We start from the raw sequence: 21330 nt of genomic DNA, 5'->3' as shown, positions 1-21330 counted from the left end.
ATGCCTCATCGTGCTTCTCACTCCACGTATATGTAGCTCCTTTATGAGTCAAAGATGGAGCAGCTATCGAAGAAAAGCCTTGGATAAATCGTCGGTAATATCCGGCTAATCCTAGAAAGATTCGAATCTCCGTGGGACTCTTCAGACGTTCCCACTTCATTACAACCTCGATCTTGGCGGGGTCAACCATTATTCCCTCCCGGTTAACAACATGGCCCAAGAATTGGACTTCCCGTATCCAAAAGTTGCATTTGGAGAACTTTGCAAAAAGTTTCTCCTTCTTTAATACTTCCAACACTTCTCGTAGATGCTTGCCGTGCTCCTCCTGGCTTTTCGAGTAGATGAGAATGTCGTCGATGAACACTATCACGGATTTATCGAGTAATGGTTTACAAACCCTGTTCATTAAATCCATGAATACTGCGGGAGCATTGGTTAGTCCGAATGACATAACCAAGAACTCGTAGTGTTCATATCTTGTTCTGAATGCAGTCTTCTCAATATCCTGCTCTCTCACCTTCAGCTGATGATATCCTGACCTAAGATCGATCTTTGAGAAGTAGCTCGAACCTTGCAGCTGATCGAATAGGTCATCAATCCTCGGCAATGGATACTTGTTCTTCACTGTTGCCTTATTCAGCTCTCGGTAGTTTATGCACATCCTCATGCTTCCGTCCTTCTTCTTCACGAATAACACCGGAGCTCCCCAGGGTGATGAACCAGGTCGAATGAAACCGCTGTCCAACAGCTCCTGAAGTTGCGTCATGAGCTCCTTCATCTCCGTCGGTGCTAATCGGTAAGGTGCCTTTGCTATCGGTGTTGTTCCTGGTAACAAGTCTATACGAAACTCCACTTGTCTATCAGGTGGTAATCCGGGAAGATCTTCGGGAAAGACTTCCGGATAATCACACACAACCGGTATATTCTGCACCTCTTTCTTCTCTTTCTTAGCATCGATTACGAATGCCAAGTATGATGCACATCCTTTGGACAAACATTTCCTGGCTTTCATCAGGGAGATGATTCCAGAATTCACTCTGCGTTTGTCCCCGTACACCATAAATGATTCTTTTCCGGGTGGGTTTATCCTAACTATCTTCTTTCGGCATAATATCTCGACATCGTTGGTGCTAAGCCAATCCATACCCAAAACGATGTCGAAACCGTGTAACTCTATGGGTAATAGTTCCTCATGGAATTCATTTCCGTTTAGGTCAATGACGATGTTCCTAATACGATTACTAACAGGTACAAATTTGCCACTGGCAACTTCTACAATCAGGGCATTATCTAGTTTTTCTACAGGTAATGCTAATTTCGCACTAAATTTATGCGACACAAAGGAGTAGCTGGCTCCGGAATCAAACAGTACATTTGCAGGCAAACCATTTACAAGAAAGGTACCTGAAGCGACGTCTGCTGCCTCCTTTGCAGCCTCGAGCGTCATCTGGAAGGCTCTCGCCTTCGGCTTCGGTGGGATGTTGGGTTTTCCTGCCTCCTTCTTCTTCGGGCAGTCCTTCAAAATGTGCCCTTCTTCATTACACCCATAACAGGCCTTCTAGTTGAGGGTGCATTCATTGGCATAGTGCCCAGGCTTTCCGCATTTATAACAAGTGACCCCTCCATCACACTTCCCAAAGTGCTTCTTCTTGCACTTGTCACACCACTTTGCTTCTGATCCTCCTCCTCTCGAACCAGACTTCGAGAATCTACCTTTCTTACCGGACCTCGAGGATCCGTCAAATTTCCTTTTCTCTCTCACTTCCGCTCTCTCCAGACCCTTCTCTCGTATCTGGGTCTCCACATTCTTAGCAGCCCAGATGGCGGCTTTCAGAGTGGTAGTTTGCTTGACCATTGGATTGAAGTCCGCTGGTAATCCGAGGGCAAATTTGTTAACCTTGGAGAGTTCAGTTGGGACGAGGTGAGGAACAAGCTTTATTTTCTCAGTAAAGCTTGCAGCGTATTCAGTAACGCTCATTCTTCCCTTCTTCAGATTCTGGAATTCGTTGTTGATCTCTAGAAGATCCTGCTCAGAGCAGTATTGCATCTTCAACTGTACCAAAAAATCCTCCCACGACATTTTGCTTGCTTCACCTTTGGGCATTGAATCAGCTAATAGCTTCCACCAGCTTAGTACTCCAGATTTCAATAGAGGAACTGCGAGAGCAGTCTTCTGCCTATTGCTACACTCGCAACTCTCAAACATTGTCTCCATCTCAGAGATCCAGTTCATGACTTCCACTGGCGTCGGGCTTCCAGATAGACTCGGTGGCTTGGATGCCATGAAATCCTTGTATTTGCATCCACGTCCATCATTTCCTCCATCCTGGTGGTTTTGCCTAACTATCGGTGGGTTGGCTTGACCAATAGTCCCACTGTAGTTTCCTTCTTCAGTCTGCCCTTCGTTCAACTCGGGCTGTTCGATCTGAATAGTCGCTTCCTCTCGATTTTGTTGGAGCAAACGCCTGGTTTCCTCGATTTGACGATCCAACATTGCTTGGATCATCGCTTGCACTCCGACCATCGTTATTGGTCCGGCAACGGCTTCCACAATTGGTATTTGTTCTAACACTGGGGGTTGGTGACTGTTCCCATTTGCGTTCACGTTTCCGCTACGGGTCCTTGCCATCTTGATCTATACACCGAATAAGGTGAATTTAGATCTTTATTTAGGAGAGACGTTTTAAATCGTCCTTATCACTCCGAAACGTTTACATGCTAGTTCTAATATCGTAGTCGTACGTTTAGAATCCTAAACACATAAGGTTTCCAGATCCGGTCGGCAACAGACCATAGATCCGAACAAAATAACAGCATATCATGCATAAAGCATTTAGCACATAAAAGCATTTTAGGCACAATTCCTAAAATAAGCTAGTGCTCACACCTCACAATCATCGCTTAGCATTCTAAGTTTAAGTCTAGAAATCCTACAAATTCCTAGTTCGCTTAAACTAATGCTCTGATACCAACTGTGACATCCCCAAAATCACGGCCAGAAAAGACCGGTTTTGTTTATACTTTATTTCTAAATCAGAGTTATCTTTTAATAAAAGGGTTGCGGAATTTGTCCCAAAACAATAATATGATAAAGATTTATCAAAAGCATTTTCCATAGAAATGTATTTCAATAAAAGACTCGGGATGTCATGTTCGTACAGATCAAAAGTATAAACAGTACAATATAAGCTTTACTACATTATTTCATATCTACAGGCCTATATCCGTAATCCCTCGTCCAAAACATCACACCTATGCTCATGCGCCACTACCTGTAATACATAAAACTGAGTGGGTCAGGCTTGGGAGCCTGGTGAGCACATAGGGTTTTCAACCCACAATAAATAAGTTTATTAATTTCATCAATCAACAATAACCCGATTACCCGTTCCCGTTATCCTCACTTTACATCCCTAAACACCTATCGTAAGGGACCTAGCCTAAGGATCATCATCGGGACGGATACTACTGCTAAGGGGATTCCTCAGCAATAAATGTCCTAATAGGCAACCATGTGGGGGATGGAGTACACCGGTGAACACATCGTTCACAACACCTACAGGTTGTGAGCCTGCTAGTGTTCCACTGGACTGTCTAGAAGAGTCCGTGGTCGTCATCTATACTCCGCTAGATGACTGGATCAACAACAACAACATCGAGGCCTCTCATCCTTTTATCACACATCACCTATTACATCTACCCATGTTTTACCCCAACATTTTCGTAGATATAAAATACATATACAGTTTAAATCATTGAAAACATGTATAACAACGTTCATCTAGTATAGATAGCAAGTATTCAGATAATATGCACACATAGCACGTAATTTATATAAAATACTTCATATCTATGTGTAAGTTGAAAGGGACCATGCACTCACCTGATTAGGTGGTGACTCAGCACTCGGACAACGCTTCGATACTCTCAAAATGATATTTCTTCGATAAAACCTAGTATCGATACCACTAGGGTTTAGTCTAATGATAACCGCGACAAATTAATTAGCTGACTATTATTATTATTATATAAGCGTTAATAACACTCAATATAACTCATAATAATAGCCCAAATAATTATTTTAAGGACCTAATAACATTCCTATATTAAAACATAAGCTAAACTAAAGATAGGATAGGTACAACTCACTTACAGCGGGTTTTTTCTCGAAAACCGGGCTTCGCTGGAGCAGCGTTCCTGAGCCGAAAGGCTCTTTTCTCGGGACTCCGGGAGCCTCGGGGCTTCCTTCGGGTGCTAGGGGGTTTACCTAGGCTTTTAGGGGGGTTAGGGGGCTTAGAGAGAGAGTTTAGAGAGAGAAAGAAGAGGGGTGAGGGGTGAGGAAATGAGGGAACCCGACACCTCTATTTATAGGGGAGAAATCTGATGGACTCGCCGAGTAGGGGGGACCTACTCGCCGAGTTGGTCCATGTGGTGGCCTTCTGGTGGCGCCACGTGTCCAATTTTGGTGGTGCCACGTCACCCCCTATCGCGTCTCAGCCCTCAAACTTAGAAAAATCATAACTTTCGCATACGAGCTCCGTTTTCGACGTTCTTTATATCCTCGCGTAGGTAAAATCAAGATCTACAACTTTAATTTAGACTCCGTCAGCTAATTCTCAACCGATCTCAAATTTAACAGTAGGAGGCGTTTAGACTGTTAAATGACCGCGAAGAGTTCATAACTCCTTCATACGGACTTCATTTTCGTCTGTCTTTTTACCGTTGAGTTCCTATTAATGAGATCTTCAACTCTCATTTAGGTCACGTAAGCCAAAAACCGCTCGAACTAAAATTCGAGTTTCGGGCCATGCACTGCTAAGCCGAATCTTAGAAAAATCATAACTTCTTCATACGAAGTCAGATTTGGGCGTTCTTTTTATCGATGTTCTTAGTTTAACATATTCTACGACTTTTGTTTAGATTTCTAAGGCTAAAAAGTCTTCTATCGTAAATTCACTATTTACGTCTCCCGGTGCCGTGCCGGTTTTGCCGTAAAACTTCGGCGGGCCATAACTTCTTCGTTATAGCTCGGATTTCGGCATTCTTTATATGTACGGAAACCTTGAGACATATTCTACAACTTTATGTAGAGATATCAGGATTATCTCACACTTTAATTTTGACGCTCATTTTTATTCTTTATTAATTATACATTTATAATTAAATAATAAACACATAAACACACATAATTCACATAATACTCAAATATTTCATATTTATTACTAAAAAAAAAGAGTTACAATAGTTGACCTAGACTATTACATTGACAAAAATGCTTAGCCCTGAAACCCGGGCGTTACAAAAGGTCCCATGCATGTGCACCAAACTTGAGGCTTCACGTGTAAAATGGACATTAGGAGGCCCGATTTATGGTCTTGACGTGTTAAGACCCATTTTAATCGACTGTATAGTAATGGTCAAGGATGGACTCGACAAGTCGTTCTTAGGACTCGACGAGTCGGGGTGTAATGACCACCAAATCCTTTCTGTCGATGGACCAGATGATAGTGTGGAAGGTCCCTCAGTTGTTTAGGCTCATAAGGGACCTACAAATCATGGGACTCAACGAGTGTTGAGCAAACTCGGTGAGTCCATGGCAATCTCCCAATCTTTGAAGATGCACTCGACGAGTTGTTCTTACAACTCGGCGAGTCATAGACTGGACACATTCTTATGAGGGAGATGAACTCGACGAATTCAAGGATGAACTCGACGGGTCGAATGAAGATGGTCCTGATGATATGATTGAAGGAGAACCCGCCGAGTTTTTGCTAGACTCAATGAGTAGAGTCGGGGATTGGTTTGGGTTAGAGGAGTATGGACTCGACGAGTTGGTAGGCCAACTCGGCGAGTCAGGTCAACTGGAGGTCGACTTTGACCAATGTTGACTTTTTCTGAATTGAGTTGACATATTCAAATTGATAACTTAGAATGGTTGTTGTGTAGGGATTGAGGAGTCGAGGAGAGTCGATTTGCACGTCTAGGACTATTCAGATACTACACGACGGCGAGGTGAGTTACCTTCTAGTAGAAGTGGGTCTAAGGCACCAAGGTCGGCCCACTAGTAGATGTTTAGTTGAGATGATTGTGTTTGTGATAATTATCTGGTTTTCTATTGCTTGACACGTGTGTATGCTAGTATGCTATGTTATGTGAGATAGTATCAGTAAGAGGGGACTAGTCCCCGATTCGGTCACTAGGACCAATGGGTAGGTCGGACACCCTAGATATGTCTGACAGCATGATTATGATATGATATTATATGCTAGCGGTGGGGGTGAAATAGTCCCCGTGTTCGGTTGAAATAGACCGAAGGGTAGGTCGGCACCCCAAAATGGCTTGACATGGGTTGGTCAGCACCCCATAATGGCTTGACATGGGTATGTTGGGCACCCCAGAATTGTCCGGTAATGTGTATGTGGTTTTGGTATGTGGTATGATGGAGGAACTCACTAAGCTTTGTTCTTACAGTTTCAGTTTTGGTTTCAAGTACCTCTTCGTCTAAGGGGAAGGAGCCGGTGGTGTAGCAGCGCATCACACACACATATGTTTTCCGCATTGAGTTTCTGGGATTATACTATGATTTATATTACTTATGTTGAGATGGCTTTCGAACACGTCGTTATAGTTTTTATAAAATGACATGACTTTGGTAATATTTTGGTAAAATATGTTGTGAAGTATTTATTTAAAATGAAAATTTTGGCCTCGAAATTGGGATGTTACACTAAAAAGCTCTGATTCTTTAACTTTTAGAACTCTTTCCATTTTGCCTATTAAGCTTAAAAAAAAAACCGTTTTAAAAGCTATTGTCTCATATCCAAACACATTCTTTTTGAAAGCCTAATCCCAATTGTAATAAATAAATAGTTTTAATCTTTTTGGCTAAGGCCCCGTTTGATAGTTGCTGACTGAGAAAGTGCTTATTGGGAAAAGTCTGTCTGAGTAATAAATTATGACTGAGTAAGAAACCATATTGTTTGATTGTATATCTGACTGAATGTGCTGACTGATGCAAAATGACAATTTCACCCTGATGCTCTAATAATAATAATAATAATAATAATAATAATAATAATTGATTATAAAAGTTCAGGGTCCAACTAATAATTTCCAGAAATTAGTTATGCAAAACAATTTAAAATTGTGGTAGATTTGGGCAAAATGGGTATCTTCAAGGACCAAAACTGCCTAATTATGATTTTGAGTTGTCTTCTTCCCCTTTATCTCCCCGAGCATCCATGTAGGCTTTGTTTTTTTTTTTTTTTTTTTTTTTTAATTTTTCTTTTTGTTTTTTGTTTTTTGTTTTTTGTTTTTTTTTTTTTGTTTTTGTTTTTGTTTTTTTTTTTTTTTGCATCTGTTCGTATTTCTTTTTTCCTTTCCATGGATTAAATTGATGGCTGTGGGGAAGGAGGACGAGGGTGGTGCTGGTCGAGGGGCAATGGTAGAATGGATTTCATTCAGATTCAGTCAACAAGTTTTTTTGGTATGAGCGAGTCAGACATTGTTAACCCGGTCAGATGCAAAGCTGAGGCATATCAAACACATGGAGCTGACCGAGTTAGATATTTTTGTCTGACCTGACCCAGTCAGATCGAAATCAAACAGGACCTAAGTGTTACTCTAATACAACTCTTAATTAATATTATGTCATGTGTCATGTAGATTTATTAGACAATTAATTTCAAAATTCAAATTTATATTTTCTAATTATATGTTAAATTTGAAGTTATGATAACTTTAAAATTTTAATATATCTCTTAATTAATAATTTATTTAAAATAATTTATTTAAAATAATTGATTAATAATTATAAATTTTTATTATAAAAATTTAATTAATTTTATAACCATAATTCTTACATTTTGAAAAATCCCAAACACATACTCGGTGGCTAAAAAGAAATAATGCAAGAAAAATAGTATAAAAATATTATTGTAAGAAAAATAGTATGATGAAACCCTAGCGATAAATGTAAGAAAGTCGGAATCAAAAGACAAATGAACCTTTTGCGAATTTATACATTTTATATCGTGGTAAAAACATAAGTGATTTGGTGAGATTCAAATGAACGACTCAGGAGGCAAAATCAATGAATCTTCGATTCGATGTTCAGATAATCTGATCGTCTTACTCTGATGTTGTCAGCAGCGAAGTGATCAATGGAGCGAATGCTAAAAGCCGCCAGAGCCTCTGGCTCTCTCAATCTATCAAATCGCTCCCTCAAGTAATCATTTTTCGATCTCAATTTCTGTTGTACTAATATAATTCATTGATACGATTGTCTCTTCAGCTGAAGATACCTGTTTAAAAACATTCGGTTTTAATTAGACTATTTGAATCCGCATTTTGAAAACCACCTCATCAAGATCTATGAAATTCTTCTGAATTTTGAAAATGTCATCAGTTTGTGAACAAGTATTATCTTCGTAATCATGTTAGTGTTTTGTTGTGCTCTTGATGTTTGTATTATGTATCAGGGAAGTGCCCGATGATGTATACAAAAGCTTGGATGCAGTTGGTGAAGGTGAAAACTGGTGGGAGGTAATCGCCAAACATACCTTCTCTCTTATATTATGTATCATCTGTCTGTATTCATTCCATTAAGTAAAAATTAAAAACAAAAACTCACCTGTTTCACTACTACAGGCAGTTGAGTTACAGAAGCTGATATTAGCTCATAATGACATTGAATTGTTAAAGGAAGACATAAGAAACTTACCTATGTTGTCTGTGTTGAATATTAGCCACAACAAGCTTTCCCACCTTCCAGCTGCAATAGGAGAGTAAGAAGACACTTTAAACCTTCATGATCTAAATCATCTCCTTCTCTTTCTTGATTATTAATGATCTGTGTTTTTACCTTTTTATGATTTTATCCATTTACAGGCTCAAATCACTGAAGTCATTAGATGTCTCTTCTAATTTACTACATGAGATACCTGAAGAAATCGGATCAGTGACTTCTCTCATCAAGTAAGTTTCATTTCCCTTTCTATTCCATAGCTTATAAAGAGTTAATTAGAGATCTTGACCCTTTAATTTAGTAGATTCATTTAATACAAGTAATGCATAGCTGAATGTTTATGGTTTTTATAGGTTTGATTGCTCCAACAACCAACTTAAAGATCTTCCTTCCTCCCTTGGTAACTGCCAAGATCTATCAGACCTCAAGGTGTGGCCTTAATCCTTATCATGCATTATGAGACTTGTACTCATGAATCATGATTATATAATTATTTACAACTTGCAGTATCACGTGGTAACAAATTTGTCACCCCTTTAAGCAAAAGTTTCTTAAGGGCTGTTTTTTTGTTATTGTTGATTTCTTAGTGCTTCCTTGTAGGCAACAAACAATGGCCTCATTAACTTGCCAGAAGATCTAAGCAACTGCTCAAAAATGTTGAAGTTGGATTTAGAGGTATCACTTATCACTTATTCATAATAGTCTTGTCTTTTTTCTTCCTTGTTATTGTTCATCCAATCATTAATTGTGGGCATAAATCTTTTTTTTTTTTTTTTTTTTTTGCATTAGGGTAACAAGCTGACAGTATTATCTGAGAAGTTAGTTGGATCATGGACTTCACTTACTGAACTTAATGCAGGCATGTCATCTTCTTCTAAACATCTTCAGTTTTTAAGCCATTTTTACATGCTGATAATCTTATAAGGTGCATTTCTATCACTAATAATGCAGCAAAAAACACACTTAATGGAATCCCAGAGAGTATTGGAGGCCTTTCACGTCTTATTCGCCTTGATTTACATCAAAACAGTGAGTATTTCACTGTTTCACTACTTGTTGTTCATTTTGCTTTTATTAAAATCACTTTTTATTGTTAAATATTATCCATGTCATTATGGTACAGGAATTTCAGTGATTCCATCATCAATAATGGGATGCTCTTTGTTGGCTGAGTTTTATATTGGGTATTTTATTTCTATGTTCTTCATGTTAAATGGAAAAAAAAAGATTCGTTATATTAGTTTTTAAATTGTTTTTTTCTTTTTTGTATTTAATTCTGATGTTTATCTTCTTTTTTAATATGTAGGAATAACTTTCTTACATCAATACCAGCAGAGACAGGAAAACTCACGAATTTAGGGACACTTGATCTTCATTCAAATAAGGTAGAAACCAAAATTTTAAAGCAAATTACAAAAATGGTCCCTGAGCTTTCTAATTTTTACCGGGTTTAGTCCAAAACCGAAACTTTTATCAGTTTTGATCTTTATTTCAAGGTTTCATATTGATTTTGGCTCTTATTCTGTACCAAACACACTAAAATTCAGAAAGCAAAGGGACAATTTATGTAATTTACTCTAAAAATTAATATAATTTATAATTTACTAATGTTAGTTCCTTGGATTTACTAATTCTCATACTTTGGATTCTCATTATTATTTATATAGTTGAAGGAATATCCAGTTGAAGCATGCAGATTGAAGCTTTCAGTATTGGATTTGTCTAATAATTCACTATCTAGCCTCCCCCCTGAGATTGGTAAGGTTAGCATTTTATTGTTATTTATTTAATTTTTTATTGGAAAAGATATACTTTTATGAATTAATAATATAATATTATTCTCTAATGTCTTTTAAGGTTTGATGACAACTTTGAGGAGGCTTGTACTCACTGGCAATCCTATAAGAACTCTAAGAAGGTTTAAAAAAACACCTTCATTTTATTTATTTGATCCAAATTTATATTCTTCAAGAATGTTACTTAACAAGTTTCATCTTTTTTTATTTATTTATTTATTTAGCTCACTTGTGACGGGACCCACTCCTGCATTGTTAAGGTTTCTGCGAAGTAGACTTCCTGCTGAAGAAGGTACCCAATATTCATTTGCACCATATTTGGTATTGAACTTTATTTTTTGAGTAAATTACACAAATGGCCCCTATGGTTTGGGGTAATTTGCACGTTTGGTCCCTAACTTATTTTTTTAACTCGGAAGCTCCCTACTGTTTGTTTTTGTTGTGCGCTTGATCCCTGTCTTACCTAAAAAGACTATTTTGCCATTGATTTTTTAATTTGTTTAAATAAATACACCTCAACCCCACTTCCACCTCACCTTACCTACCCCACCTTATTTAAATAAACTAAAAAATCAATGGCAAAATAGTCTTTTTAGGAAAGATAGGGACCAAGCGTGCAACAAAAACAAACTGTAGTGACCTTCCGAGTTAAAAAAATAAGTTAGGGACCAAACGTGCAAATTACCCCAAACCATAGGGACCATTCGTGTAATTTACTCTTATTTTTTTGATTTATAGATTTGGTCCTTTTATAAGTTTTAATGATATGTATATTTAGTTTTGTTGATTGTATAATGATATTTTAACTGTAGTATTTGTTACTTGTGATACTGTGTTATAAATCAAATGATGTTAATTTATGATATAATAATTCATAAAGTTTTTGTCAAAAAATATTTAATATAATTAAAAATGATGCAGAAAGTGGAACAACATCTGAGAGCAAAGAAAAAGTTATTGTTATGGCTTCTCGTTTATCTCTTGCTTCAAAGGTTATATATTTTTCTTACTTTTTTCATCCAAATAGATTATTAATAAAGAACTTGAATAATTTTTACAAAATGTGAAAATATAATTTAAAAAAAAAAAAATCATTTTCAGGAACTTTCTTTAGGAGGGCATGGGTTGAGTGTTGTTCCACCACAAGTATGGGAAACAAGTGACATAACAAAAGTTGATCTTTCAAGAAACACAATTGAAGATCTACCTGTTGAACTTTCTTCATGTGCTTCCCTTGAGGTTAAAATCGTCCACTTTTTAATCCAAATATGAAAAATACCAGTGGCATTTTGGTAATTAATTGTTAAATGATTGTTTGTTGTTGCAGACTTTGATTTTATCAAGGAACAAGATTAAGATGTGGCCAAGTGCAATCTTGAAGTCACTTCAACATCTGGTGTGTTTAAAGCTTGACATTAATCCACTTAAACAGGTAAATTGAACTTTTTTAAAGGGTATATTGGTCATTTTTCGTATGTTGTTATCTCATTCTTTTTCATTTGTAGATTCCATCAGATGGGTTTGAAGCTGCTTCCAATCTTCAGATATTGGATCTAAGTGGTAATGCAGGTTGTTTACCTGAATACCCTGCATTTTCTTCATTAATGCAGTTACAGGAGCTATATCTGAGGTGCCTTTTTAAAAAAAATAATATTATTTTAATTAGAATGAATTTTGTTTTATTAAGTTTAACTTTCTGTTGAACAGGAGGATGCAGATTCCAGAAGTGAGGGTGGATATAATAAGTTTACCTAAATTAAGGATTCTTGATATGAGTCAAAATTCCATTCAATTGATTCCAGAGGTAATATTTTCATTTTCATTTTCATCAACTACTTATTTATCTATAGTAATATTTACATTCTACCACCTCATTTTAATAAAAGTTTCATTTTACCCCCCTTAATGTTTTTTGTAGGGTTTTAAAAATGTGACATCTCTTCAGGAGCTTCGGTTTTCAGACAATAACATTAGTGCACTTCCTGCTGAACTGGTTTGTCATATTCTCCCCCATTCTTATTCTTAACAACAATGATGCATAAAAAATGTTTTATTTTAAATTTATATATTAATAATAATTTCAATATATTTTATGATAATTGGAATATGGTTTTTGCAGGGTTTACTGGAGCCCACTCTTCAAGTGCTACAGCTTGATGGAAACCCTTTGAGAAGGTATGTATTATGTGATATATATATATATATATATATATATATATATATATATATATATATATATATATATATATATATATATATATATATATATTGACTTTTAATTGTTTTTGTAGTATTCGAAGAACAATTCTTGATCGAGGAACCAAAGCAATATTGAGCTACCTCAAAGACAGATTGCCCAATCAGTAAAACATGTTTTAATAAAAAAATCTATTATTCTAAAACAAATATTTGTGAGAAGATGTGTGTTGTATGAGTTTCTATTTGTTTTCCTTTGATTTTGAAGTTAATGTTATATACTAAACTTGGTTGTTGATATGTACTTGTTTGAGAAAATGCTAGAATGGAGGAGGGAATGGAATGGAGGATTCCATTCCGGTCCAAAAAAGTTGTTTGGTTGTCTTTATGGAAAGGAATAATACATTGTATGAGAATGAGATTCCTTTTAAATCCCGTGTTTTATTTTTTATTCCAACAATCCTTGATATATATAGTATATTTTTTTCGTTTGTTTCCTCCATCAATAATTGACTAATATACTATATATATATATATATATATATATATATATATATAGGGTTAGGTTCATTTGATACCACCTATATTTTGTGAGACCGTGAGACGTATTTTTTTATTTTTTTTAATTTATTTTTTATTTTTTTTAGTTATTTCATGTTCCGAAAATAATATTTAAAAAAAGAATTTTTTGATTTTTCCATTTATTTTGCATTTTAAAATTATTTTTAGAATATGTACAGTGTAATATTCTATTTAGAACATTTCACGTATTTTAAAAAGAAATAGAATTTATTTTTATTTATTTTAATTTTTTTTAGTTAATTCAAGTTCCGAAAATAATATTAATTTTTTTTTTAGATTTTTCCATTTATTTTGCATTTTAAAATTATTTTTTAGAATATGTCAGTGTAATATTATATTTAGAATATTTCACGTATTTTTCAAAAAAAAAAAAAACGGAATTTTTTATTTATTTATTTATTTATTTTAATTTTTTTTAGTTAATTCAAGTTCTGAAAATAATATTTAAAAAAAGAAATTTTTGGATTTTTCCATTTATTTTGCATTTTAAAATTATTTTTAGATTTGGTCTCATAAAATTAGAATGATCTCAAATGAACCTGAATATATATATATATATATATATATATATATATATATATATATATATATATATATGATTGTTTTTGTCATTCATCTCTGGGAGACGATAATATATTTAATAAAACAATTTAGTAAGGTGTGATTAATTATCATGTAAATTTACCGTCACATAGTTTGTTTTTGTATGAAATTAATATTTATTATTTATATATATATATATATATATATATATATATATATATATATATATATATATATATATATATATATATACTTTTTAGTAGATAATATTGTAAAAAAAATATAAATTATATGCACTTTTTGTTATGAAGTATTTTGGTGTTTTTATAAATGAATTCCATGTGGTTTCAATTAATTTTGTTGTTATCAATAACTATTACATTAAAACTTCAAAATACTAAATATAGCTAATTTCCTTATTGCCAAAAAAAGTATTGAAAAAATGGCAAATTGTAAGAAAGTTATTATATATCATAATATTTCGATTTTAACATCATTTTTTATGTCATATTTACAATTATGTTGTAATATCAACCAAATGACAGTTCTTTCTGTTTTTCTGGTAGCCATTTTTCCTGAATTGCAATAAAGTTACTAAGTTTATTAAAATTTTGATTTTGATATCGAGTTTCATATTGCAAGAAAGTCATTATATTACTATAAAATTTCAATTTTGGAACCGAATTTTTTTTCTCAATTATGTCATTACATTTACAATTTTGTTGCAATGTCAACCAATTGACTGATTTTGGAGATGTTAATGTGGTCTAGAAGCTCGATTTGTACAACAAATAAAAAAAGACCGGTTTAATGGTTCAAACTCATTTACAAGTAAACGAAAATGACATAGTGACCATTTCAAAAGATGTTATTGTGGTTTAGAAGTTCAATTTATACAACAAATAAATGAAGACCCCTACAAAATTGATTCAGTGGTTCAAACTAACTAAGCATCTCGTCGATCGACCTTGTAGGGGTTCTCATTAATTGTTGTAAAATTCGAGCTGCTAAACCACAATAACATCTCTTGAAAGGGTGAGTATACCCTTTTCACCAACTTTTAAGTGAGTTTGAACCACTAGATTGACCTTCAGACCCCATTTGTGAAGAAATACTCTGATGAGAATTAAACATTAAACATTATAATAAAAACTGCAACCTAAAAGGGTGATTATGCTATTTTCGTTGACTTTTAAGTGAGTTTGAACTTTGGATCGACCTACAAAGATACGTGAAACTGGGTTCGATGCAAACCCTATTTTTGAAACTCAATTCTATCACATAAGATCTAACGTGACTTCCACGTCATAATATTCTCATGTCATTTATTTGATAAGCTGCTAGATTGATGCTAATCGGTCAATTGGTTGACATTGCAACAATTTTGGCTGCCACATCACTATATTATCATGTCATTTATGTAAAAGATCGATTTGTACAACAAGTAAATGAAGACCTCTATAAGGCCAATTCAGGAGATGCTTAGTAAGTTTGAACCAGTAAATTGACCTTGTAGGGGTCTTCATTTATTTGTTGTACAAATCGAGCTTCTAAACCACAATAACATCTCCTGAAAGGGTGACTATGCACTTTTCGCTGACTTGTAAGTGAGTTTGAACCATTTAACCAACCTTCATTTATTTTTTGTAAATATCGAGCTTCTAAACTATAATAACATCTCATGAATCGATCAATTGGTTGAAATTGCAACAAAATTGTAAATGTAATGATATAAGTGAAAAAAAAAAACTCGGTATCAAAATCGAAATTTTATGGTAATATAATGATTTTATTATAATTTGAAACTCGACGTTAAAATCGAAATTTTATAGTAACATAATGACTTACTTATAATTTGAAACTCGGCGTTAAAATAAAAAAAAAATTCATCAATTAACTTTTTTTTTTTTTTTTTAATTTCAAAATTATTAAATTAAAACATCATTAGTTTTCTTGATTTATTTATCTAAATTATTTGTTTAAATTTAAAAGAGAAAAAAAAATACACTTTAATTTTAATAATTTAATATATATATTTTTATTTTTCTTATAAACTTAATTTTTTCAAACGTTTAGAATTTCAAAATTTTTTTAACATGGATCTAAAAAAAAAAAAAATCTTCATCCTATCTTAACCACCACCAATCCAGTAGTAAATTGCAGTGAAAAATTTCAATAAAGAATGCTGACAAATTACACGTGGATAACAACAGTCTTTCTTTTCAATTATCATACAACGATTACTATTACAAAATCCAACACCGCTTGTTGTTACCCGAAGCCGCCGGCGTTACCTTCTCCTCGCCGTCACCCGACGTCGCCGTTACCATCTCCTCAACCGGTCCACTCGGAACCGGAATATCTTCTTCATCAGGTGGTTCCAAAACCCAATCTCCATTTCCATCCAGAATCATACCTTTATTCTTCTCAATCCACCATGACCCCGGAACCAGAAACTCATCTTTCAAAAACTCACTCGATTTATTCACCAAAGACAAGCTCCGATTCACCTTCAATTCAAACTCACCATCCTCCCCATTCCACCCAGCTACAACGTGCAACATCCCCTGCAAATTATGCCAGTCTCCAGTGTTCGTCGACTCCTTCAAGCTCGAAGACTTTCGTGTATCGATCACGAAATCTACACCGGTGTTCACGTACCCGAGTAACCCACTTGGGTATAGCGGAATGAGATCGATCTTGTTTTTAATGTGAAGGATTTTGACATTTGAGAATTGGTTTAGACGATCGTTGAATGCTTGGTTGCCGACTTGTGGAGAACCGAAGACGAAGGCGGCAATTGGGACGTCTGTGATTCCGTTTTCTGCTAGATCGAAGGCGGATAAGATCGATAAACTTGCACCCAGGGAGTGTCCGGTGATAATGATGCTAGTTTCTTCGTTTTTGTAGATGCCCACCAAGTGTTTGATAGTTGTCAACACTTGTGTTCTCACGCTTTCTTTTGTGAAAGACGAATTCGGATCATCTGAGGTGTAAATCGTTAGCCAACCCTGCATTACCCTCGGAATTTCATCGTTGTCACTATCGCTGCTGCTGCTGCTAGTCTCGCCTGAATCTGCCGTCGTCGGAGTAGCACCAAATGTTTTCTGGCGTAACAGAGGTTCAGCAGACTCGCTTTTCGCGCCAAAAACATTAAGCCACTCGAAATCCCGACTTGTGCCTCGCCACACGATGTAGATCTCACGCCGGCCGAGTGTTCGACTCACCTCATCGGTGGTCGTCGCGATGTATCCGATCCAATTTGACTCTCGATCCCATGACTCGCGAGACAGGGAGTGAACGAAGATGGCTTCAGGGATGGAGACTTTGGCAGTGGCGTAGAGGAAGGCGGCGATTTGGTAGTCGGTAGGAGATGGTCGGAGCATAACTTTCTCGAAGAAGGATTTCTTGCCATAGCGACTGCTGCCGGCGTACTTTGAGTTCTTGTCGTTGTTGAAGGCGTCGTAGGTGGCTTGACAGAAGTCGCCGCATCGGAGGATGAGTAACCGGAGAGTGATGTCGAATGGGTCGAGAAGACCTTCCCAGTTGTTGCTTCCGAGGACTTCCGGCCATGGCGCTTTGGATTCGGTGGTGGTGGATTCCATGGCAGTGGTTGCAGTTGCAGGTATAAAATGAATGGTCGTATTGTATGCATGTTTGGCATATAAGATAGGGGATAGGGGATTTTTCATCACGTGACAAATTAATAATTACTCAAATTTGACATAATTAGTTGGTCCCACTTGATTTTTGTACAAAAAAATCGACATAAGAATAGTTACATAAATGATAAAAATGACACAATGATTCGGTCATTTAAAGCCTACTTTAACAAAATAAATGGGAGTTGATAGAGAGAAAGCGTCAATCTATCTTGAAGAATAATAATCTTGTAACAATAACAAAACTCATACATAAGCAATCATACAAATCCCCTAACTTATTCACGAAAAGGGTATGTAGAAAACTCAAAGCATGAAACACAATTGGTTTTTCCTATGAAATGGAAGTTCTGAAATATTTTCGGTTCTTTTCGTGTACAATTGTAATGGAGAAATGAAAACACACTCTTTCTAATGCGACTCTCTTACATTTTCTCCTTATTTCCTTTCGACTAATGCATTTGCATTTGGAGAAGACCTAAAGAGTTTAAGATGGAAAAGAATTAGGTATAAGGTTAAAAAGATGAAGAAGAAGAGATATGTGTGAGTAAGGGAAAGATGAGAGGACTTTTGACTGGAATCAAAGATGGATAAAAAATTTCGATGTGGAGAAGGTAAGAGGAATATTTATGAAATGGACCATTCTAAATAAAACCTTGACATTATCATAATCATGAAAATCATTCGTCTCAATTGCTTATGATTTGAATTCCTTCGAGAAGTTTTTGTTTCAAGAAAACGAAAACTCTAATTAGCAAAATAAAACGTATTGATTTCTAAACATAACCTTCAAGATTAGGGGGGTGTCGAGGTGGGTCCATTAAAAAGGACTATGATTGAATAAGGAGGATACAGTTTCTTGAGTGGTTTAATAACTCATCATAAACTATATATTAATATAATATAATATAGGGATAAAGACATAAAACCATTAATATTGTAAGTTTTTGTCCTTTTAGACAAAGTTGTATTTTAGTCCATTATTGCTTCAAATTTATATATATATATTTTTTTCAATTTTACCATTTCAAAGCCCTTACTTTTGGCAAAAATATTTGATTATATATATTTTTTTTCAAAAAAACCCTTAAGTTTGGTAGAAATTTCATTTTTACTGGATAAAAATATAAAAAGGGTAAAATTGAAAAAAAAAAGTTGCAAATTTTCGGTACTAACGAACCTAAAATACAACTTTAGGTAAAATCAACAAAAACTTACAAATTAAAGATTTTTATAATATTGCAGTATAATAGAATACAATCTAATATAATACGTAGTATAATTAGACTAAGGGTATCCATAATGCATTGAACTCCCATATCATCTTTCCACAATCCATACAACTTTATCATTTTTTCCTAAAATGTATTGAACTTTACAAAGTTCAATAGAATATTACAAAATGTAATTTATAATCAATATTTAAGAATTAAAAACTTTTTATTTTTCTATTAAAGAGTTCAATGACTATTAAACTTTAAATTCATTAAATATCAACGTGAAATCTCACAATGATAGAGAATGGTCATATTGTTTAGTATGTAGTTTTAGTCCAACTTTTAATAAGTTGATACGTTGAGATCTTATAGTTTTATTCTTTGTAATTTTGGTCCCTGGTTGATATAAAATACCTATTTTCCTTTCCGATAATTATTTTCTTTTACTTATTATAATTGTTATACCTTATAATAAAAAAACTACAAAATATATAAGATTAGAGTTGTAAAAATTAAAATTTTGTTTTGATAATGACTCATCGACACCATGCCGATTTTCCTTTTAACCATGATGATGGTAAAGTTAGCGATGAAAAAGTGATTTGGCTAAAAAATTATTATTGTTTATATAATATAAAATTAGTTTTCTTATTATAACATTTAATTTGTATTTTTTTTAATTGTTAACATTTGGTGTGGGATGCAAAAAGAAAACTAATATCACATGTCCACTTCTTTTCTTTTGTAACATCACATGTTCACTTGTTTTGGTTACCTCTTATTTAACCTTTTCCATGTTTTTTTCCCTCCAAACCCATAACATCCATTTTCACTTGCTTTTGTTTTGTAACAAACATAGTGATTTCTGTTTTATACTTGACATCATATCTAAGTATTTATTATGCTACAAGTCGACGTTTTATAGCACTAAAATTAAAATAAAGGGCAAAATGGAAAAAGATGAAAAGGTATGGGCAAAAAGGTCATTTTAAAAACTTTAACAACTGTAAACATACAACAACAAAAAAAAAACTAGTCGTTCTTCATGGTACTATGTTCGATTGTTGGAACATCAACAACATTGTTGGTTTGATCATCTTGTAACAACTTGAACCTAAGCACCTTTTGAAGTTGACAAACAGGTTTGACTTGCTTTCTTGTAACCTCATTCGGATTAATTATACATTTTCCTGAAAAAAGATTTACTTCAGATGATCCCGTTTCTTCATGAACCACAGGCGAAGCATCTACAATACAAACTTTATCAATATTTTTATTTTTATTTAATTTTTTATTTTTATCTTAAAAGCTTGAAATTACCGTGTTCACTGAAAACAAGACATGTTCCAATAGTTTCCTCGTATTCGCCAATCTGCAAAATCCAAAAGCCCACAACATGTAATTAAAAATCACAAAACTTGTTTTTTTAAAACTTAATGCAATTTTTAAAAAATAAAAAATAAAAAATAACAACTTGATACCAGCTTTATTTTGTCATCAATAATTAGGATCGGGTTCAATGTATCCAGGCCCTGCATTTTCAACAAAATGGGTTATTTTTTTTTAAAAAAAAGTAGGGTTTTTATAATATTGAAAGTGTAAATTTTGTAGGCTAAATACGTACAGAGAGAACATAGGGAGCATTAGGTGGAATGTGAAGTTGCCCAGAAATTGAATCCAAGTCAAGCAGCACATATTCTTCTTCATGAGAGGTTGCCATACACTTGAAAATCTGCATAAATATATTACGATTTCACAAAACTATATGGAAGCTGAATTCTATAAATTAAAATGGTTTTCTCTTAATACAACCATGTATTTCCCTAAACCAAATGCTATAATTTCTATTGGCAATCCTAGACTATATATATAGTACAGCTATTTATGAGGGCTGTTTAATTCAGAGCTAAGATGAAACCTCTGAGAATCGACTTAATACCTAATCGACTTAAAGAATGACTTTATCTCCTAATCGATTCAGAACAAAGATCAAACCTTTTGAGACTTTATCTACTAACTTGAAACTTTTGATCAGAACCAATAACGAGAAACAAACAAAAACAGGAAACAAAACAGAATTAAATTAGAAATCGGATGCTTTCATCAAACCTTATCTCCTAATGGATTCAAGAATCATATTGAGAATACTTTGCAAGAGAACAAGAAGCAGAGAATAGGAAGGGGAGATGGAGATTGGGAGAACTCAGAATGATACCTATGAAGCCGGGAGAGATGATAGATGAATGAGTCTTCTGATATTAATTCACCAAGCGAACAAGTATGATGCCGTATTGTCGATTAGCGAAAGGCACTAATTCAGAAGGATGGTTTTTATGTCGCCGTTTCCGGTGATGAAGAGAGAGGAGGGGGGCGTCGTTTTCCGGCGATGGAGTTGGTGGGAAGGGTTTTGTGCGAGAGGAAAAGAGAAGAGGGGATTTTTGTTGAAAAAAAGGGTTTTGATTAAGCCCGTTTTTTCATTTAACGTTTGTTACTTTGAGGATATTGATATTCAAAAAAAAAAAAAACCGACTGTTATTTCATTTTTTGACATAATAAATTGATATACTTTGACGAATTATAAAAATAAT

At 34.5% G+C, this 21330-nt stretch overlaps 3 protein-coding genes across 4 annotated transcripts; 1 reads left to right on the top strand and 2 right to left on the bottom strand.

The window, feature by feature from the left end:
- Positions 1 to 7976: 7976 nt before the first annotated feature.
- LOC145017784 (Leucine-rich repeat (LRR) family protein) lies at positions 7977 to 13170 on the top strand. Its single transcript, XM_078975737.1, has 21 exons — positions 7977 to 8227; positions 8481 to 8544; positions 8650 to 8786; positions 8890 to 8976; positions 9100 to 9175; positions 9347 to 9421; positions 9536 to 9605; positions 9698 to 9775; positions 9870 to 9930; positions 10053 to 10131; positions 10414 to 10504; positions 10604 to 10664; positions 10767 to 10834; positions 11464 to 11534; positions 11644 to 11781; positions 11870 to 11974; positions 12048 to 12172; positions 12250 to 12346; positions 12461 to 12535; positions 12662 to 12717; positions 12834 to 13170. The coding sequence occupies exons 1-21, from the start codon at positions 8163 to 8165 to the stop codon at positions 12907 to 12909; spliced, it is 1755 nt and encodes a 584-aa protein (XP_078831863.1). The 5' UTR covers positions 7977 to 8162; the 3' UTR covers positions 12910 to 13170.
- Positions 13171 to 16013: 2843 nt separating this feature from the next.
- LOC145015724 (alpha/beta-Hydrolases superfamily protein) lies at positions 16014 to 17506 on the bottom strand. Its single transcript, XM_078974198.1, has one exon. The coding sequence runs from the start codon at positions 17466 to 17468 to the stop codon at positions 16110 to 16112; it is 1359 nt and encodes a 452-aa protein (XP_078830324.1). The 5' UTR covers positions 17469 to 17506; the 3' UTR covers positions 16014 to 16109.
- A 2205-nt stretch (positions 17507 to 19711) lies between these two features.
- Positions 19712 to 21236, bottom strand: LOC145014247 (Transcription factor TFIIIC, tau55-related protein). 2 transcript variants are annotated; one of them, XM_078972625.1, is made up of 5 exons: positions 20958 to 21236; positions 20367 to 20474; positions 20224 to 20274; positions 20063 to 20114; positions 19712 to 19932 (listed from the first exon to the last, which is right to left on the bottom strand). In XM_078972625.1, the coding sequence occupies exons 2-5, from the start codon at positions 20460 to 20462 to the stop codon at positions 19775 to 19777; spliced, it is 357 nt and encodes a 118-aa protein (XP_078828751.1). In that variant the 5' UTR covers positions 20463 to 20474; positions 20958 to 21236; the 3' UTR covers positions 19712 to 19774. The 2 variants fall into 2 exon arrangements, with proteins under 2 accessions (XP_078828751.1, XP_078828750.1); XM_078972624.1 differs by having other exon boundaries at positions 19712 to 19989; positions 20958 to 21233.
- Positions 21237 to 21330: the final 94 nt, after the last annotated feature.

Source organism: Lactuca saligna, chromosome 9, assembly GCF_052625555.1.
Source record: "Lactuca saligna cultivar CGN05327 chromosome 9, ASM5262555v1, whole genome shotgun sequence".
In the NCBI taxonomy this organism is placed as follows: Eukaryota; Viridiplantae; Streptophyta; class Magnoliopsida; order Asterales; family Asteraceae; genus Lactuca; species Lactuca saligna.
The sequence above is the reverse complement of the archived record's forward strand: the minus strand, read 5'-3'. Positions and strand labels throughout refer to the sequence as shown.